This window comes from Astatotilapia calliptera, chromosome 10, assembly GCF_900246225.1.
Source record: "Astatotilapia calliptera chromosome 10, fAstCal1.2, whole genome shotgun sequence".
NCBI lineage: Eukaryota > Metazoa > Chordata > Actinopteri > Cichliformes > Cichlidae > Astatotilapia > Astatotilapia calliptera.
Window position 1 is genome coordinate 27754986 of NC_039311.1, and position 16900 is coordinate 27771885.

A 16900-nucleotide genomic window follows, 5' to 3' on the forward strand; every position below is an offset into this window, starting at 1 on the left:
GAAATAACTAAATTAGAACCATGCCATGTAACCATTCTGTTGTAACTATGAAATATTTTGTCTTTGAAGAAACTACTAACAAATTTCTTATTGCATTTTTATCAAACAGCTGACATTGCCCTAGCAATAAATTTGGGAGCACTGATGAGAAATTATTGTATATCATAAAAATTTTAATCAAATGAAGCAGAGGCAGTGGGACCAGTTCACAAAATTTGTTATATTCTCTTTGAGAACAGTTTAGACAATATTTTTCTGAAAAGTCTGTGTAACTTAGAATGACACCGTTATCATCCAACAAATCTGTTATGAATATAATATTTTTGTTCAAACCAGTCACTCTTGAAAATTGATTTTTGATTAAGTGTTATTACCCTATTATTCCATAAGGTTGAATTATGGGGAGAAGTTGTGGGTAAATCTCATTTTCCCAAAAATGCAACGTCTGTTTTATAAAGTTTGATATCTTTATGGGGATTTTATTTGCCGCAAAATCACATTTCGAATAAATTCTAATCCTGTATACTATTTTATTAAACAAGAATCATGGGATGTGGAGCTAAGTAGAGTCTGGCTGTGACAGACAAGATTTTAACCATTTAATTCTAAGGGTGCCAACCATAAATTCCAATTCTGGAGTTTTGATACCACCTTTATTGTATCCCTTCACAAGCTGAGATCTTTCTATGTAATGGGTTTTATTCCTCCACAAAAATTCGAACACATTTCTATTTATGGTTTTCATGGTATGTATCGTTTTTTTATTTTTATATTGTTTACGTGGCGCAAAAAAGGTTGGGGACTGCTGTACTAGCAGGTTGCTGAGTAGAAATCCTTGTAGTGTTTTGAAATATACCACTTTTTCCATCAGTTTCCTTGTCAGGAAACAACTTCCTGTTCAGCAGAAATGCCTCTGGTTTCAGTGGTGTGTGTGAGAGCGTTTCAGTAGTGTGTGTGAGAGCGTTTCAGTTGTGTGTGTGAGAGCGTTTCAGTAGTGTGCGTGAGAGCTAAAATTTCAGTAGTGTGTGTGAGAGCGTTTCAGTTGTGTGTGTGAGAGCTAAAATTTCAGTAGTGTGTGTGAGAGCTAAAATTTCAGTAGTGTGTGTGAGAGCGTTTCAGTAGTGTGTGTGAGAGCGTTTCAGTAGTGTGTGTGAGAGCGTTTCAGTAGTGTGTGTGAGAGCTAAAATTTCAGTAGTGTGTGTGAGAGCGTTTCAGTAGTGTGTGTGAGAGCTAAAATTTCAGTAGTGTGTGTGAGAGCGTTTCAGTAGTGTGTGAGAGCGTTTCAGTAGTGTGTGTGAGAGCGTTTCAGTAGTGTGTGTGAGAGCTAAAATTTCAGTTGTGTGTGTGAGAGCGTTTCAGTAGTGTGTGTGAGAGCGTTTCAGTAGTGTGTGTGAGAGCGTTTCAGTAGTGTGTGTGAGAGCTAAAATTTCAGTAGTGTGTGTGAGAGCGTTTCAGTAGTGTGTGTGAGAGCGTTTCAGTAGTGTGTGTGAGAGCGTTTCAGTAGTGTGTGTGAGAGCGTTTCAGTAGTGTGTGTGAGAGCTAAAATTTCAGTAGTGTGTGTGAGAGCGTTTCAGTAATAATGTCCCTTACGGCACCTCATAACTTACTCCTCCTGTCTGTGCTAATTAGCCTTTCCAGTGCGTTTAGCATGGAAACACCTCTCATCTGAGTTACTCCCAGTATGTTCAGCTTGCTTCCCTGTGTATTCTGGCCACTGAATGTATGAGAACCTCCCTTCAAGGCTGTGCTGGGACAGGCAACAGTAGTTTTTCCACACAGGTGACATGTGACTGACATTTAAGTGAACTTCAGAACCGAGAATCATTTACTCCAATGTGTAACCTATAACTATTTCCATCAGTTTCCCAACATCCGCCCCCCTCGGCGTCCGAGCAGAGTGGACCCCACCCCAGGTGAGAAGAAGAAATATATATTTTAACCATGAGGTATTTGCTGGCTTATTGCATAAAGAGTTGTATCTGTGTATAATTGAGGGTGTACATACAATAACGTTATCAATGTAGTGTGTGATACTTCATGCTCATGGGTTTCTGCACAGTCGTGAAAGCTGTGGACCAGATCAAGCAGCGTCCGCCAAAGCTTCCTCAGTCGCCTCTTGGCATCTCTGAACCATCAGACCAGTCCGCCACAAGTCCTGGACGGATCCGCGATGGATCAGATACCCAATTATTGCCTGCCACCACCCTCCCTACACACAGCTCCCCCACCACTCAGGTCTCAGAGGCAGGCGGACAAGAGTCAGAATCCAGTAAGATATTCCAGTTTTTGTTCGTTATTAAATTTTGATAATTTTCTTTTATTTAATTGCCTCAATCTTCCATTACATGTGGGATGAACACAGAGTCACTCAGACACTATCTCTAGTTTCAGTAACATCTACTAAATATCCCTGCAGAATACGGATACTGTTGAATTTGTTCAAATTAAAGCTCCATTCGAGTCATAATTGTTTCATCTTCTCTCCTTTATTCTACAGATGTCTCTCCGTTCTGCATGCAGCCCAGACCAGGCGACAGTGTGCAGTCTGCTGACAACCACGACGGCGTCTCCGGTCCAACCGGCACTCAGTTTGACTTCAGCCCCTCCACAGTGGAGCATCGGGATGAAGATCAGGAGGCCTTCAGGTAGTTGAAGTTGGGGATGCAGCTTTAAGTCTGTTTTTAAAAACATTTTTGGGCTGTGTGCCACTGTAAAGGAAATTTCTGGATTTAAAGGAAGTAACAGCATACGAATGTACAATTTGAAAGCAAAGAAAGAAAACCAAATTCAATTCAATTCAATTTTATTTATACAGCGCCAAATCACAACATCAGTCGCCTCAAGATGCTTTATATTGTAAGGTAGACCCTACAATTATACACACAGAGAAAAATCCAACAATCATATGACCCCATATGAGCAAGCACTTTGGCGACAGTGGGAAGGAAAAACTCCCTTTTAACAGGAAGAAACCTCCGACAGAACCAGGCTCAGGGAGGGCGACCCTCTGCCGCAGCCAAATAAAAGTTGTATCCATTTTCAAAGAGTTTTTGCTTATATTGGATATAAATAACCAAAGAGTTGTTATTATTTTTAAAAAATTTAACCTATGAATCAACATATTGGGGTCTTGTTTGTTTTCACTTTATGGTCATGGTTGTCACGGGACAAACCATCTATTAGAAAGGTGGGTTGGGAATTTTGTCAAAATATCCTAATGATACTGATACTTTTTAAATAGTTTATTGAGTTAAATAAAAATTTAAATGCAGTAACTGTTTCCCTTTCTAATGCCACATTTATCTTTATGATAGCCAGTCTCTCTTTGTCTCTTTAGGATGGAGGTACCGGGTGACATCCAGAGTGAAGATGACCAAGGCGGAGAGGCTGAGTGTGAAGAAGATCCTCTGATCTGGCAGGGACTGGTCCCTCGAGGCGTCCTGATGAGCTTAACGCAACAAGAGATCAACCGGCAGGAAGTCATCAATGGTAAATCGCCAATATTACACATTTTTCCAAAATGATTAAAAAAAGAAAAGAAATCTGTGCTAATTTTAGCCACATGCATGCATTTGTCCGTTCGCTCTTTAGAGCTGTTCTACACTGAGCGTGCACACTTGAGGATGCTGAAGGTGCTGGACTGTGTTTTCTGCCAGAGGCTGAACAGGGACGGCATCCTTCCACCAGAAGACATAAAACACATCTTTATCAACCTGGAGGAAATCCTTCAGCTTCATGGTAACAATCAATTAGCTGCACGGTAACACATTTCACACATGACTGAGTAGGGGCGTGGCTGTAATTGTGTTAATGAGACACATACTGTTTCCTTCATCTACGGCAGATTTTCATATATTCTAATTGATTGATTTTTGGATTTTGGTCATTTCATGGTCCAATGAAAAATCATTACAGGGAAGTGACTGAAAGTTACTGGATGTTACAATAAAGTAAAAGTTTATAATGTTATAAAAACACTTACAGCACACACTTTGTCCTTGTCACGCTGCCAATGGGCCAGATCATGTAAAAAAAAAAAACTCGGAAATTTCACAGTGACACACACAAATATAAAGCTGGCGTCATAGTAAATGACTGTCCATGGTCCCTTGTAGGTTAAGCACGTGTGCTGACATAGTCATGACACATCATTAGTGTTCACAGCCATGCATTTTCCCTCTTAAGCCCTTAACATGAACTGATTCAGGAAAACAGTCACAGGGAGAGGAGATGGTCCAGAGTGGGAGCTATAACAAGAGGGCGTGGTTTTAAATTTCAATCCCAATCCCAAAAAATAAAAACTGAATGGAACAATTACAGATTTTGTTTCTTCATTTTGAGACGTTTGACTACTTTATGAAAAATATTAGCTCGTTTTTATTTGATGGTAGCAATAAGTCTCAAAAAAGTCAGGACAGGGCCGTGTTTACTGCTGCGTCGCATCCCCTCTTCTTTTAACAGCTGAGGAGACCTGCTGCTGGACTTTTTGTTTGGCCTTTGGTGAGTTTGCACTGAGGAACTGAAACTTCTTTTCACTACTTACTTACTTTTCGAGCCGTTTGTTGCCCCTGTCCCTGGTTTGTGTTGCTGCCATCAAATTCAAAATGAGCTTTTTTTAAAATTATTTTTTATAAAATACTAAAAAGTCTCAGTTTTAAGATTTTTATATGTTCTCTGTGTTCTAGTGTGAATAAAAGATGAGTTTATGAGATTTGCAAATCGCTGCATTCTGTTTTTATTTACTTTTTATGCAGCGTTCCAACTGTTTTGGAAATGGGGTAAAAACTTTAATTTTGTAAATGTTATGTTGCTAATCAATTAATGATTGAGAAATATGTGAGTCATCACCAAACTGAGCTAGCTGGTGAGTATTTTTGGATGTTTAAAAAAATTAAATAAAATCTTCTCGCTGTGCTCCAGTTTCTATAACAGAACAAATGACTGCAATCAGGAAGAGGAACGAGACGTCTGTGATCGGTCAGATCGGAGATGATCTCCTGGGATGGGTAAGGCTGGCTTCTAGTATCTGTGAGAGAGGACTGAAAACAGAAACGGGGTTTATTTGTATTTTTAGTCATATTTCACCTTCTGCCCAGACTAGATAAATGGTAAAGAGGTCTTCACAATCCCCACATTACATTATCTTAAAGACTTTTGAGGTCCATGTGTCTTTTCCCACAGCATCGCCATCAGGTCAAAATCAAAATTTGGGCAACAATTTGGGTTTAGTAAATAAATACCAGCAAACCTAAAACATTCCTATCAGCCTCAGCCTTTGTGTTTAGTCTTGATAGTGAAATATTATCCTGCTAACACGATAAAGGTACGTGTTCCAGTACCAGTGGTTGAGGCAGTAGTTTAGTGTCTACCTCATCACTTCCCTCTAATATGTTATGTGTAGATATCTAGAAATGGTCAGTTAATGTCTGAGCGGACTTACGGGTGGATGCTGTGATGGTGGAGGTGTCATAAGGCAGAGGAAATGAGTGCAAGTTCTTTGCCTGAATTATCTGGCAGGCCTTGCTTCTTTATTTATATCTAAAAGCGTCAATGTGTAAGTAGATAACTTCTGCTGGCATGGCTGCAGGTTCTCTGTGTTGTTGTTTTTTTTAAAAAATATTTTTCAGAGTTGTTACAGTAGAAATCATCAAGTACATCATGCACTCTTAGCACGTAAGCTGGTAATATTTAAGCATTTTATGCTTTCTCTGTGCACTCGCATCCAGTTCAGTGGGGAGGAAGAGCAAAAGTTAAAGAGAGCAGTGGCAACCTTCTGCAGTAACCAGCCGTCTGCACTGGAGCTCATCAAGACGAGGCAGAAGAAGGACCAGAAATTCAACTTGTTCATGCAGGTGGGTGCAAGACTCCCACTGTAGTCTACCACCAGGAGGAAAGTGACTTTGGATGAGACAGATATTGGCAGGCAGAAGAACATTCGATTAAGTTTTAGTTAGTGTGCCAGTTCACAACAATTGTAAGCTCGCATCATTATAGAAAAATATCCAATGAGCCGACATTCTCCAATGAGCTCGCTTTATAGCAGGAAGAGACCCGAACAAGGCTAGGGGAGTGCAGGTACTCCCCCTCACGACTGGCTTTGGGTGTAGGGACAGTGTAGGAGCTAAGGCTCTAGATCAGTCACACGAGGCTTCTAGAGAGGGGAAGAACAAGAACTTGCCTAATTTGACCCAAATTGTATCGGTCTATTCAAAAATCTAAGGAGTTTGGAAAGAAAAGCAACTGGATTTTTAAAGTTTTTTGAAGACATTTCTCTCATCCAAGAAGTTTCTTCAGTTCTAAGACCAAACGGTGGAGAGTCCACTACTGATCATGTGCCCCAGCTCAAGGTGTGAAAAAGGGTGTGGGACAGCAAAATTAAAGATGTCCAGTGGTTTTCTTTCTGAACTCCTTAGGTAACTTTGCCCTGGATGACTGAGAACCTACACAGAGACACAGGATGAGTAAGTATCCATCTCCGTATGGAGAATGGATAAGAACGGTGGCACAGTTGGCTCCATATGAGTGACTTACATTCAGTTTATTGGAGATGCTTCATGAGTACATGCTTACTTAGGACCCTTGTACCAAGTGGCTTTTTGCAGCTTAAAGAACTTTTAAGTTACCCAGTAAATGTAACATAAGGGTAGAAGTGACAATACACACTTCATAATTAGAGGAATGTTGGTGCAATGGGCCCCCCCCCCCCCCCCTTTCTTTTATTTTTTTTATCTAAATTTTAGGACTTTGATTGAATTTGTTGTATTATTATTCGTTAAAGATTTCATCTATCTTTTGTCTGAACCATGTTTTCTTTTGTTTCTATTTTGTATAACAAATGTCTGCATTTTGGGGCTTAAAGTAGAACATTGCAATATCCCATAAGCTCGAATATTTCAGATTTTGTTTTATTGTCTCATATAATATCTGTTACAGAGGTTTTTTGTTGTTGACCTTCCTCATTCCTTGCTCTTCTCTTCCTTGTTGTCATTCTTCAGGAAGCTCAGAGCAACCGTTTGTGTCGCAGGCTGCAGCTCAAAGACATCATCCCTGTAGAAATGCAGAGAGTGACCAAATACCCGCTCCTGCTGGATAACATTGCCAAGTACACAGGTATAAATAAGATTTTATACATTTTAGTACAGATTCTGGAAACCGATTACCCTTTTCATTGAGGGGGAACAATTAATTTTAGTTTAATCATCAAGAACTGTTGGCTATGTTGGTTTTTTGTTCTTGTAGAGGACATTGAGGAAAGGAAAAAGGTGAAGAGAGCTGGAGACTGTTGTAAAAAGATCCTCAACCATGTCAACCAAGCTGTGAAAGAGGCTGAAAACAAACAGGTACACACATTAGAATCATCTATTTAATCATTTTATTTAAAGATATGTGCAGATTCATACAGGCTGAGATTTGGAAGGGTATTTTATGATTTATGTTGTGTCTTAACAGCGGCTCGAGGAGTATCAGAGAAGGTTAGACTTCTCGTCTCTGAAACAGAGTGAAAACCCTGTGATCCTGGAGCTGAAGGTAACAAACTTGTTTTAATCTCTGTTTACCTTGATATTTACTCTGGATTGTTTATGAAGTTCTGCCATGTGTTGTGTTTGCAGAATCTGGACCTCACTAAGAGGAAGATGGTTCATGAGGGTCCTCTCTCCTGGAAAGTCAATAAGGAAAAGACAATTGGTGTGTACACATCAGTATATGACAATACGATTAAAAAGACTATAATATCAGACATTTTTGTAGATTAAATACTTCTTCAGGTTTATTTTTGCATCCAAAATGAGACAGAACTTGTCAGATACACATACAGTTTTATACCACTAGTGTTTTCCTTTCAGAGCTGTACACACTCCTCCTGGAGGACATCATGGTCTTGCTGCAGAAACAGGATGAGCGCCTGGTCCTAAAGTTTCATGGCAAAAACATGGCCAGTGTCGTCGACACCAAGCACACCTTCAGCCCCATCATCAAACTCAACACGGTCTTGGTTCGACCTGTCGCAACTGGTAAGAACCGCAGACAAGTGGAAATGCTTTCAGGTTCGACCACACTGAGCATCTCCATAGTGCAGTGGTTTACTCCTAACAAGCAACGCATCCCTGGTTGAAGGAGTCACAGATCCCATTAGGGGTTGTATCAGGAAGGGTGTCAGGAGACAGGAAAGCTTTGGGAGAAAAAAAGACCAGGGGAAGACGTGCAGTAAATCCCTCAGTGTGGATTCAAACAATACAATAGGTCGCCTGGTCTCCCCTGTGAGCTAAACCATCATTTAGCTCAACATTTAGCTTAGCTTAGATTAGCATTTAGCTAAACCAGTATTTAGCTCACTGAAATAAGTTTAGAACCTTTTTTTTGTTTTTTACCCCCATAAACACACAGAGGTAGTGTTATGTTCTCAGTTGTGTCGAAGATGCAGAAGATTTTGGTTGGCATGCCAAATTTCCTCAGCCATTGTAGGAATGACAGTTTTACTGTGAGATCCTAACTGAGGACTTAGCATGCTAACCTTAGCTTTTAACTTAACCTCACAAGTTTCTTTGTTTTTTCATGTCAGTGACATTAGTTTCTGTATATTTTTCTATGTACACACTCTATTTTGAATGTAAATGTAGCTTTTGTGTCATGTGGACCAATCCTTGTTTGAAATTTTCTCTTCGTCAGACAACAAGTCTTTCTTTGTTCTGTCCATGTCCGAAAACGGGGCTCAGATCTACGAGCTGACGGCTCAGACGGTGTTCGATCAGAGAACGTGAGTGTCGCACCAAAACAATGCTCATGCACCTTCATCTGGTCACTTTTAGTCTGTTTCATCCAGCTGTGTCACCTCTGTTGCTCCAGGTGGCAACATCTAATCACACAGTGTGCCGAAGCCATGAAGGCCAAACCCCACAGGAGGGACACGCCTCCACCTCAGTCTGAGTGAGTCTGCTAATGCTGCAGACATTGTCACTGGTATTGTTGTTTGAGTGTGCGTGTTGTTGTTTTTTTGTTGTTGTTGTTTTTTAATTCACTGTTTACAATGTAAATGTGTTTCAGTGCGGAGCAGGATGCTATTAATATCATCAACAATGGGATGCCTAAACTGAGCAAAGATGAGACGCCGAGTGAAAGTATCCGTTCTGCAGGTATCTATATGTGTTTGTCAGTACCAAAAGTACTGACGGATAGATTAATTTATGGCTTTTTCAAGTGATATATTAAATCAGAGATGTCAAAATAATTTTACATCATGGGTCACATGCAGCCCACTTTGATCTTAAGTGGGCCGAACCAACGTAACTCCACTGATGTTTAACTACACACACAAGTTCAATTTCAACAATACAGCTCAGTCTTTGTATGTAATAAAAAAGTGCTGCTGTAGTAAATTAATGAAATCTGTCAGCACAAATAAATAAATGTGCAAAATTATAGAAAAAAGCTCTGGTAGCTCATTGTTCATAAATCTTTCCCCCCCTGTGGACCCATTGTAAAAAATAACACTTTCTATGATAGATGATGAACTAAACGGGGAATTTGGTGTGTTTTAATTGTTAGTGTTCATCTTATATTTAATTGCTTTGGTGTAATATGGTGGAGGTAGTAGGAAAAGCTTTAAAACCTATGAAAATATAGTTAAAATACCCAAATCTATGCCCTCCAGCCGATTTGGAGTCTTTGCAAGTCTGATTCTGTTGTTGTTGTCGTTCATGGTTTTCTCTCTAACGCTTCATCACATTTTTTAATTTAAATCCCAGATATGAGCATCTCCGATAAAGTGGCTGCCTCTACTTCAGACATTCAAGATCCACCGGAGAGTCTCAACCCCTTTGATGGATTGAGATCAGAAGATGAAGAAGAGGAGCTGCCGATGACAGACGGGCAGGAGGAAGAGGAGCAGAATGGAGAGGTGGATGAAGCGGAGCTAGAGGCCTTCCTGGACGGGCAGCTGGCGGAGAGACTGCTGCAGGAAGGATCGCGGCTTGGCATTGCCCTTGAAAATGAAGAAGAGCACAATGCTTTTGTCATGCCTTGCTCCAAAGCTGAAGAAGCTCTAAAGACACGTAAGTCCTGATTACCTGTCAGTAGCACTGTGGATAGTTTTGACCCTGAGATGTTTGTTTTTATCATTAAGCTCAGTTTAATTCAAATAAATTCAGTTTTATTCATATAGCCTGGAAACATCCAGGAGAACCAATGTTTAATGGTAAAGAGAATATGCTGACATTCGCATGAGGAAAATGACCGCTGATGTCTGTTTCAGTGGCAATGCTGAAGCAGGCAGTCTTCACACACATGTTAAGCAGAGAAGCAGAGGAGGAAACGGAGGAGAGCAAGCCGAGTGGAGGCCGTGGGAGTCAGCCGAGTCCTTCTTTGCCTGAGAGCCCAGAGGGGCCCTCTGCTACCTGTGATGAGAGCCAGACGTCTGAAAGTTCACAGAAAGAACACCTGCAGCCTCCACCTGAGGCTGCTGAACGTAATGGTACTGCTGTACTCTAGTATTAAGAATTAATGACCAAAATATACTTGCATAACTATCTCACCATCTCCTGATCTGCATCTCCACCCAGGTGGCTTTGTGGTCCTGGATTTCCCCGGCTCTGAGGAAAGCAGCACTGATGATGATGTCGGAGTTGGAAGTGATGTTGGGATCGACATGAGGAAACTGCTGTCTTCCTCCTCGCAGATGGGAGGCGGAGGCCCCAACCTCAGTCGGCAGCTCATGACCCACCTGCGCCTCCTACAGGCCGATCTGCAGTATCTTAAGGTACCTTAGTATCTGAGGTCTGCTTTCTATATTCGCAAAACCTAAACATGGTGGGATGTCTCGCCTCTAGTGAGTCATTTTTGTGATGTTAAATTTACTGGAGTGTTGCCCTAACACACCTGATCGCTATTTTCTCTACCAGCTGTTTGTAGCCAGTGGATGATTTTCATATATCTGCTCTAAAAGCACAAAATTACCATCTAATAGCAATGCTGGGGTGTTTTTAATGTCTCTTTTTACTTGAACAGCAATATTAGGGCCAAATGTTTAATGCAGTAAGTAATATATTACTCATTAGATGTTCAGCAGCTGCCTAACAAGCAGACACAAAAGTTATAAGGTTAAACAAACTACTGATCCAAGCCCAGATGCAGGTTTGTTTTTTAAAGATTTTAAATTTGGTACATAACCATGGAAAAACCTGCTTACTCTTAAACTAAACCAGACTTTATTCTTTCATAAATTCAAGCCTGAAAAAATTATCTGGAGGATGGTTTGCATTTGGATGTGCTCTTCTAAGCAAATGAAGTCATGTTCTCTGTTTGTATTAAGATTATGCAAAAATGTATTTGCCTCCTCACATCTTTAGTTATATTTTCTTTTGTTTTTCTACCCTCTGAAATTCAAATCATTAACTGGCATCTGAGTCTTTTTTACATAACACAAGAAAAACATCTGGATTTTTCCCCAGGTAATGTAATTTAAATGTATTTTTAATTTGTAATTAACATATGTATCTTCTCCTAAATTCTTAAAAACTTTGACACGAAATGTAACTGAATGAACAATATAATCATCATATTATTATAAGTGTCTCAGATAACCTTTGGTATGAACTGGACCATACCACTGGTCTGTTAATAAGAGATGAGGACCAAGGAATATAGTTACAGAAAAATATATATACAGAAAAACCTAAATAAGTTGCACAATATTAATGAATTAATTTAATTTTTAGCAATACATTTAAAAATGCAGAATATAGCAAATATCATCCAAATTAAATCTCATATGTGCAAATTAATATTACATAATTTTTTATTGTCAGGTGATTCAATAAACTACTGATTTTAAATATAAATGTAGTTTTCTGGGAATTATTGAATGGTTAGTGCTTTAATATTTACAGGTAAAATGTCTCATTGCAATCACCATCTCTGCATTAACCTCCTAGGACCTGGCGTCCACATATGTGGACATCACATTTTGGGACGTCTAGACCAAAATACTTAATTTTTCTCTACAAGGGCCTGATATCCACATACGAGGACATTATACTGCCACTGTTCTATCAAAATTTGATACAAATGTCCTCATATGTGGATCTAATTTTTCTCAAAAACAAAAATTAGGTAAAAAAACAAAAAACAAAAATCTGGTAATTCTTTGTTTTTACATTCTTTAGGTCCCAATCAACCCAAATAGCAAAGAAAAATAACAAATGCATGCCATGAAAGAGTTTGGGTCGTAGGAGGTTAAGATAACTTTTTTTTTTCTTCTAAATTCCTGTTTTGACTCCTGCATTTAAGCCCATTTTGTCAGTTTGACTGTATCTGTGTCTGATCTGTGGGCCACAGTCAGTTGTGCTGTAACGATGATCTGCTTCCAGGACATAGAGATGAAGTACAACGAACTGCAACAAACGCACGGCGATGCAGCCACAGACTCGGATGACAACAACGGTGTGTTTGAATTCTCTCGGTCATCTCACTTTCATCAGCTTCACGCTCAATTTAATGTTTTGTATTTCAAACTCTCTTTCTGGTATTTTTTCAGATGGGATTCAGTGACGAAAGGCTTCCTGCTCTCTCGGCTGTCAGAGCCAAGTTTCATGTTGCTGCGTGCTCACCTTCCTCCACCTTTTACCACTGAAGGATTAATGTCTGATCTCCTACTTCAAAGGACGGTGTCATCGTCGCAGTCTGAATTACTCCACTATAAACTCTTTCACAAAGCAGGAGCAGAAGAGACATATCACTGAGTTTTTCATGGACACTTTTTAGTATAATAATAATCACTGACTGCATAAATTATCTGAAACACTGGATATAATGAATGGAAAAAGGCTAAGCGACCATCTGACGACACAGACGTTCAGCAGACAAGAAGTGAGACATTATGACTGTGACCAGTACTGAAGGATTTTCCTCTTCAAAACTCAGTGTAAAAACCTGCAATAGAATAGATAGAGTCAATATACAAGTGCCCAATAAAATGCCAAAATGGAAGGTTAAAACACTCCCACCATAAAATTTACCCAGAAGGGATTTAATGCTGTTTTTAGCCAAGCTTTGCATTAAACGTTAAGCAGGTGATTGTCTGCTTTGGATCAGATATCTAGCAAAAACTCTGAATCTCACAAATCTACACCCTGAATCATTTTTTCAATTACAAGCACAAATATAATAAGGAGGTTTAATGCTGTGATTTCTATACAAAGACTCATAGACTTACTTGCTCAGCAGTAAAAACCAGATACTTTGAAGATGAATTTCACTTGAAACAGCCTCTTTCGTGGAAACTACAGGCAGCTGTGGCAGTCTGCTATTGGCCAAAGCAATCACACCGGTCACATTGTTCCCTAGTGACGAGTGGTTGTCTGGATATTTTCTATTTTAATTTTAAATTCTAAGATATTAAAAAATCAGTGGGCTTTACAGTTGGCGATAGGTGTGTTTTCCTCCCTGCTTTTCAGTCTTAGCTAAGCTAAGCTAGCACACTTGACAGGTCTGGACTTTACGCTCAGTATATCACGCTTGTATTTGCTGCATTAACATAATTTCAGGAAAACCAAGACGATTCTCATTATTCTGATTTTGGAGCATCAGAAAAGCTAAATATGAATTTGTTGTAAATTTCCTTTTATTGTGTTAGATACTATATGTGTAGGTTGTTAACAAGTGACACCAGATGCAAACAAAACAGTGTGACTTCCTTTTAGCTCAGTTGATAAAATAAGTGCTAATATTGAACTTTATGTGGGTTTAACTTTGACTTTGCAGCTGCGATGCTCTCGGATTTAGAAGTTTTAATTTCTCACTGACTGTGGGATACATTCTATAGTTACGATTTGATTCATTAACATGAACGTCTCATCTTAAGTAAGAAAAAAGGTGAAAATCCCCGTTTCTTATGATGGCAGGTTGATTTAGCTTTTTGTCTCAAGAAAACTAAAGGGTAATTTCTTGAGATAATAAGATGGTTTATCTCACAAGCATTTTGTTTTCCTGTTATTATGTGAAGATTATAGGAATACCCGATAGCCCCTGCCTATCTTGACCACTTATGAAGTTAAAAATGGGCAGAATTACTAAAGTGACATGTGCTGCTTCAGCTGGGCTAATCGTAATAATAAGAGGACAACAGGGACCTTTTAAATTATTTTTTTAACAGCCTGGCACAGAGTGACCAACAACATGGCTTGATGAGTCCAACTGGAATCTAAAAATTCAATTAAAATTAATACAGTGAGAAGAAGTGGCATAGAAAGCAGTAGGTACACTTTTCAAGCATATTCACAGTCCTGTGCCCTAATACAGTATTACTAATATTATAGTAGAATTATATGCATGTGTGCAAGAGTTAAAAATATTTTTTGTATTACAGCCATTTTCACAGAAAAACAAGTATCCAGACTTTAGTGTAAAATAAATCCTACAAAAGAAGTTGGCAATTAGACAAGAAATAAAAGTTTCTGCATAATAGTATGACTCCTTATGTAGTATGACCTTTGAGTCTAATAAATGATTCTGTGTTGCTGGATCATAATTCATTGCATATTTCTGACAGTTAAATGTTTCAGATCATCAAAGAAAGTTTTATATTAGACAAAGATAACCTGAGTAAATACAAAATGCTGTTTTTAAAAGATGGTTTCATTGATTAAGGGAGAAAAATTTTCCAAACCTACCTGGTCGCGTGTGAAAAAGTGGCTAAGTTCAGTTTCACCAAACAGTCAGGCCTTATTACTGACAGACCTGTTGAATCACTTAAATAAAACCTGTCTGACAAAGTGACGCAGGCTAAAAGATCCCAAAAAGCAACACATCATGCTACAATCTAAAGAAACTGCTAAGTAGCAAAGTCACTGACATCTATCAGTCTGGAGAGGGATAAGAAAGCCATTTCTAAGGCTTTGGGACTCCAGTGAAACACAGTGGGAGCCATTATACCACAAAACAGTGGTGAACAACATTAAAGAACCGCAGGCTTCACATATCTAAGTTAATGTCAGAGGTCATGATTCAACAATAAGAAAGAAACTGGGCAAAAATGGCATCCATTCAAAGTCCTGACCCGAATCCAATTGAGATGCTGGGGAATGACCTTAAGTGGATTCATGCTGGAAAGGCCTCTCAATAAGTGGGTGAAAAACAAGAATTCTGCAAAGATTAGTGGACTAAAATTCCTCTACAGCTCTGTAAAAGACTCATTGCCAGTTACTGCAAACGCTTGATTGCAGTTGTTGCTGCTAAGGGTGGCCCAACCAGTTAATAGGTTTAAGGTATTCACTTTTGATTTGGTTTTCTCTCTTAATAATAAACAACTTTGTTTAGAAACTGAATTTTGTGTTTAGTTGTTATCTTTGTCTTATATTTCAATTTGTTCGATGATCTGAAATATTTAAGTGTGGCAAACATACAAAAAACAAACAAACAAACAAACAAACAGGAAATTGGGAAGTGTGTATGTTTAATTTTGCAACTGGTATAATTTAATTATTTACTGCTGTGTAACAGTATAGGAATTGAATTGAACCACTCCTATCCATGCTCTCATCCAGTAACGCTGAACATTGTAAGGTTTCCAGTGTGACTGAATTGTGCGATGACACCAGGAAGTAACAATAACTTCTTTGAAGTGGGGAAGGGCAGTGACACCCCGTACCAATCTGGATACGCCCATGTACTAAAGATTTGAACAGAAAGCTGCAAAGCTAGGCTCATTTTCTCGCAATAACTAAATGTATAACTTGTTCATCTCACTAGAAAACAAGTTTAATTGCCTCAAGATAAATTACTAGATAATTTGATTTGTTCTCACAAAATGAAAAAATTGCATTAAAAAACCTTTTTAATTATGTGCATGTCCAATATCATCTTCTGTATTCCTTTAATTACTATACGCTTGCCAGTTACCATTGTCTCTGTATGATTTTTTTCATAGCAATGCAGTGCTGTATAGCAGCTGACTTAAACAGTCACAGATTTTAAACAACCGGAAGCACTTAAATGTAGCAAAAAACAAACAAAACAAAAAAATAATGTCTCCAGTCTGCAGTCCATCAGTTTTATCCTTCTATCAAATAAACAGTAAATCAAAAAACAAACAAAAATCATTCAAAAATAAAATGCAGATGGACAAAAAACTCTTCAGATGGTTGGTTGATGCTTGGTTGACTAGCCGAAGTGTACGTAGTAAACCAGTTTTGTCCAACCTGTGTTTTTAACTATAAAAATACATTCACGCAGACATCTGCGCTTCACTTTTAAGGTTGGGCTGAAAATAGATTCACCGGCCACAAGACTGCGCCGTGGCTCCGGTTTGTGGATAAATATGTTCAGGCAAAAACGATGACTGCTTTGGACTGCGTTCAGGGTAAAGGCGTATATTGTACAATGACTGCATGTCAGTAATTTTGTTCGTGTTTTTACTCGCACCTTTTTGTTTTACACCATGCTATCATGTAATGCTTTAACACAAACTGCTCAAAAAGAGGAGAATTAATCCATTTTATAAATGTTATTGTAAATGTTATATTTTTTGTTACATTGTTATTAACTCTGTTAACATGTTTATGACACAAGAAGCTCATTGTTTGTGAAAATTAAGGAAAAGATGAATGGAAATTTTTGTTTAATTTTATTTGATCTTGATGGGGAAGTGAGATAACAGACTGTGCTTAAAAATAGAGCTAAACTTTGCCCTGAAAAGTGAAGCGAATGCTTAAGTGCCTTAAACTTGTTTTTGTTCAAATGGCCAGCAGAGGGCAGTACATCTGGTTACAAAAAGAAGTCCTGTTGTACAGAAGTCTGTGTGAAAATGACCCTACTGCTGATTGATTGAGTAAACAGTTTTCATGTGCATCAATGGAACATGTTTAGTTTGTATTCCCTGTTAGGTTAATAAATCAGGGTTTAGGACGCA

The 16900-nt window shown here is 38.8% G+C and overlaps 1 protein-coding gene and 1 long non-coding RNA gene across 2 annotated transcripts in view; one reads left to right on the forward strand and one right to left on the reverse strand.

The window, feature by feature from the left end:
* arhgef12b (Rho guanine nucleotide exchange factor (GEF) 12b) overlaps nt 1-16839 on the forward strand; it is a 51393-nt gene extending 34554 nt beyond the window's left edge. The window contains exons 17-36 of the mRNA XM_026181335.1: nt 1862-1913; nt 2060-2269; nt 2498-2645; nt 3338-3489; nt 3592-3738; nt 4921-5006; nt 5727-5852; nt 6996-7110; nt 7240-7340; nt 7450-7527; nt 7611-7686; nt 7845-8012; nt 8668-8755; nt 8845-8925; nt 9043-9131; nt 9744-10049; nt 10250-10468; nt 10557-10753; nt 12363-12435; nt 12530-16839. Coding sequence (XP_026037120.1) covers nt 1862-1913; nt 2060-2269; nt 2498-2645; nt 3338-3489; nt 3592-3738; nt 4921-5006; nt 5727-5852; nt 6996-7110; nt 7240-7340; nt 7450-7527; nt 7611-7686; nt 7845-8012; nt 8668-8755; nt 8845-8925; nt 9043-9131; nt 9744-10049; nt 10250-10468; nt 10557-10753; nt 12363-12435; nt 12530-12543 — 2526 coding nt within the window. The 3' untranslated portion in view covers nt 12544-16839. The remainder of the gene's footprint in view (nt 1-1861; nt 1914-2059; nt 2270-2497; nt 2646-3337; nt 3490-3591; nt 3739-4920; nt 5007-5726; nt 5853-6995; nt 7111-7239; nt 7341-7449; nt 7528-7610; nt 7687-7844; nt 8013-8667; nt 8756-8844; nt 8926-9042; nt 9132-9743; nt 10050-10249; nt 10469-10556; nt 10754-12362; nt 12436-12529) is intronic.
* LOC113030165 (uncharacterized) lies at nt 7264-7881 on the reverse strand. The gene is made up of 3 exons (XR_003273556.1): nt 7815-7881; nt 7557-7657; nt 7264-7326 (listed from the first exon to the last, which is right to left on the reverse strand). It is a non-coding gene; the product is annotated as an uncharacterized LOC113030165 (long non-coding RNA).
* Nucleotides 16840-16900: the final 61 nt, after the last annotated feature.